The sequence below is a fragment of the Rhincodon typus genome, unplaced genomic scaffold (assembly GCF_021869965.1).
Source record: "Rhincodon typus isolate 14 unplaced genomic scaffold, sRhiTyp1.1 hic_rhity00010761, whole genome shotgun sequence".
NCBI classification, from domain to species: domain Eukaryota; kingdom Metazoa; phylum Chordata; class Chondrichthyes; order Orectolobiformes; family Rhincodontidae; genus Rhincodon; species Rhincodon typus.
The window spans coordinates 2,386-2,838 of record NW_025976399.1 but is presented as its reverse complement, the minus strand read 5'-3'; the positions used below and the strand labels follow the sequence as shown (position 1 = coordinate 2,838).

The 453-nt window shown below is 65.1% G+C and overlaps 1 protein-coding gene across 1 annotated transcript in view; it reads left to right on the top strand.

Moving 5' to 3' along the window:
• The window catches only part of LOC109925342 (kinesin-like protein KIF1C), a gene marked incomplete at its 3' end in the record, with an annotated part of 7,233 nt that overhangs the window by 4,443 nt on the left and 2,337 nt on the right, over positions 1-453 (top strand). The window contains exon 3 of the mRNA XM_020525286.2: positions 228-407. Coding sequence (XP_020380875.2) covers positions 228-407 — 180 coding nt within the window. The remainder of the gene's footprint in view (positions 1-227; positions 408-453) is intronic.

Below are 453 nucleotides of genomic sequence, written 5' to 3'. Positions count from 1 at the left end.
TGAATGGGTTGTTGGGGGGAGGGAGCGGGCGCGGTGATGGGGAGGGTGGGGTGGGGCAGTGTGGGGGTGATGAATGGGTCACGGGGAGGGAGGGTGCGGTGGGGGATTGTGGGGGTGATGAATGGGTCAGGGGGGGGGGGGGGGGGGGGGGGGGGTGTGGGGGCGATGAGTGCCCGCCCACCCACCCCACCCCGGTGCAGTGACCCCTGGCTGTGGTTCGGTTCCAGCCCGATGACCCGAGCTTCAGCTCCCAGCAGCAGGTCTATAAGGATATCGGCGAGTCGATGCTGCTTCATGCCTTCGAGGGATACAACGTCTGTATATTCGCCTACGGTCAGACTGGAGCCGGGAAATCCTACACCATGATGGGGAAACAGGAGACAGCACAGCAAGGGATTATACCCCAGGTCAGAGCGCCTCCGGGGGTGGGGGGTCACTGTCACCAGGGGGAGG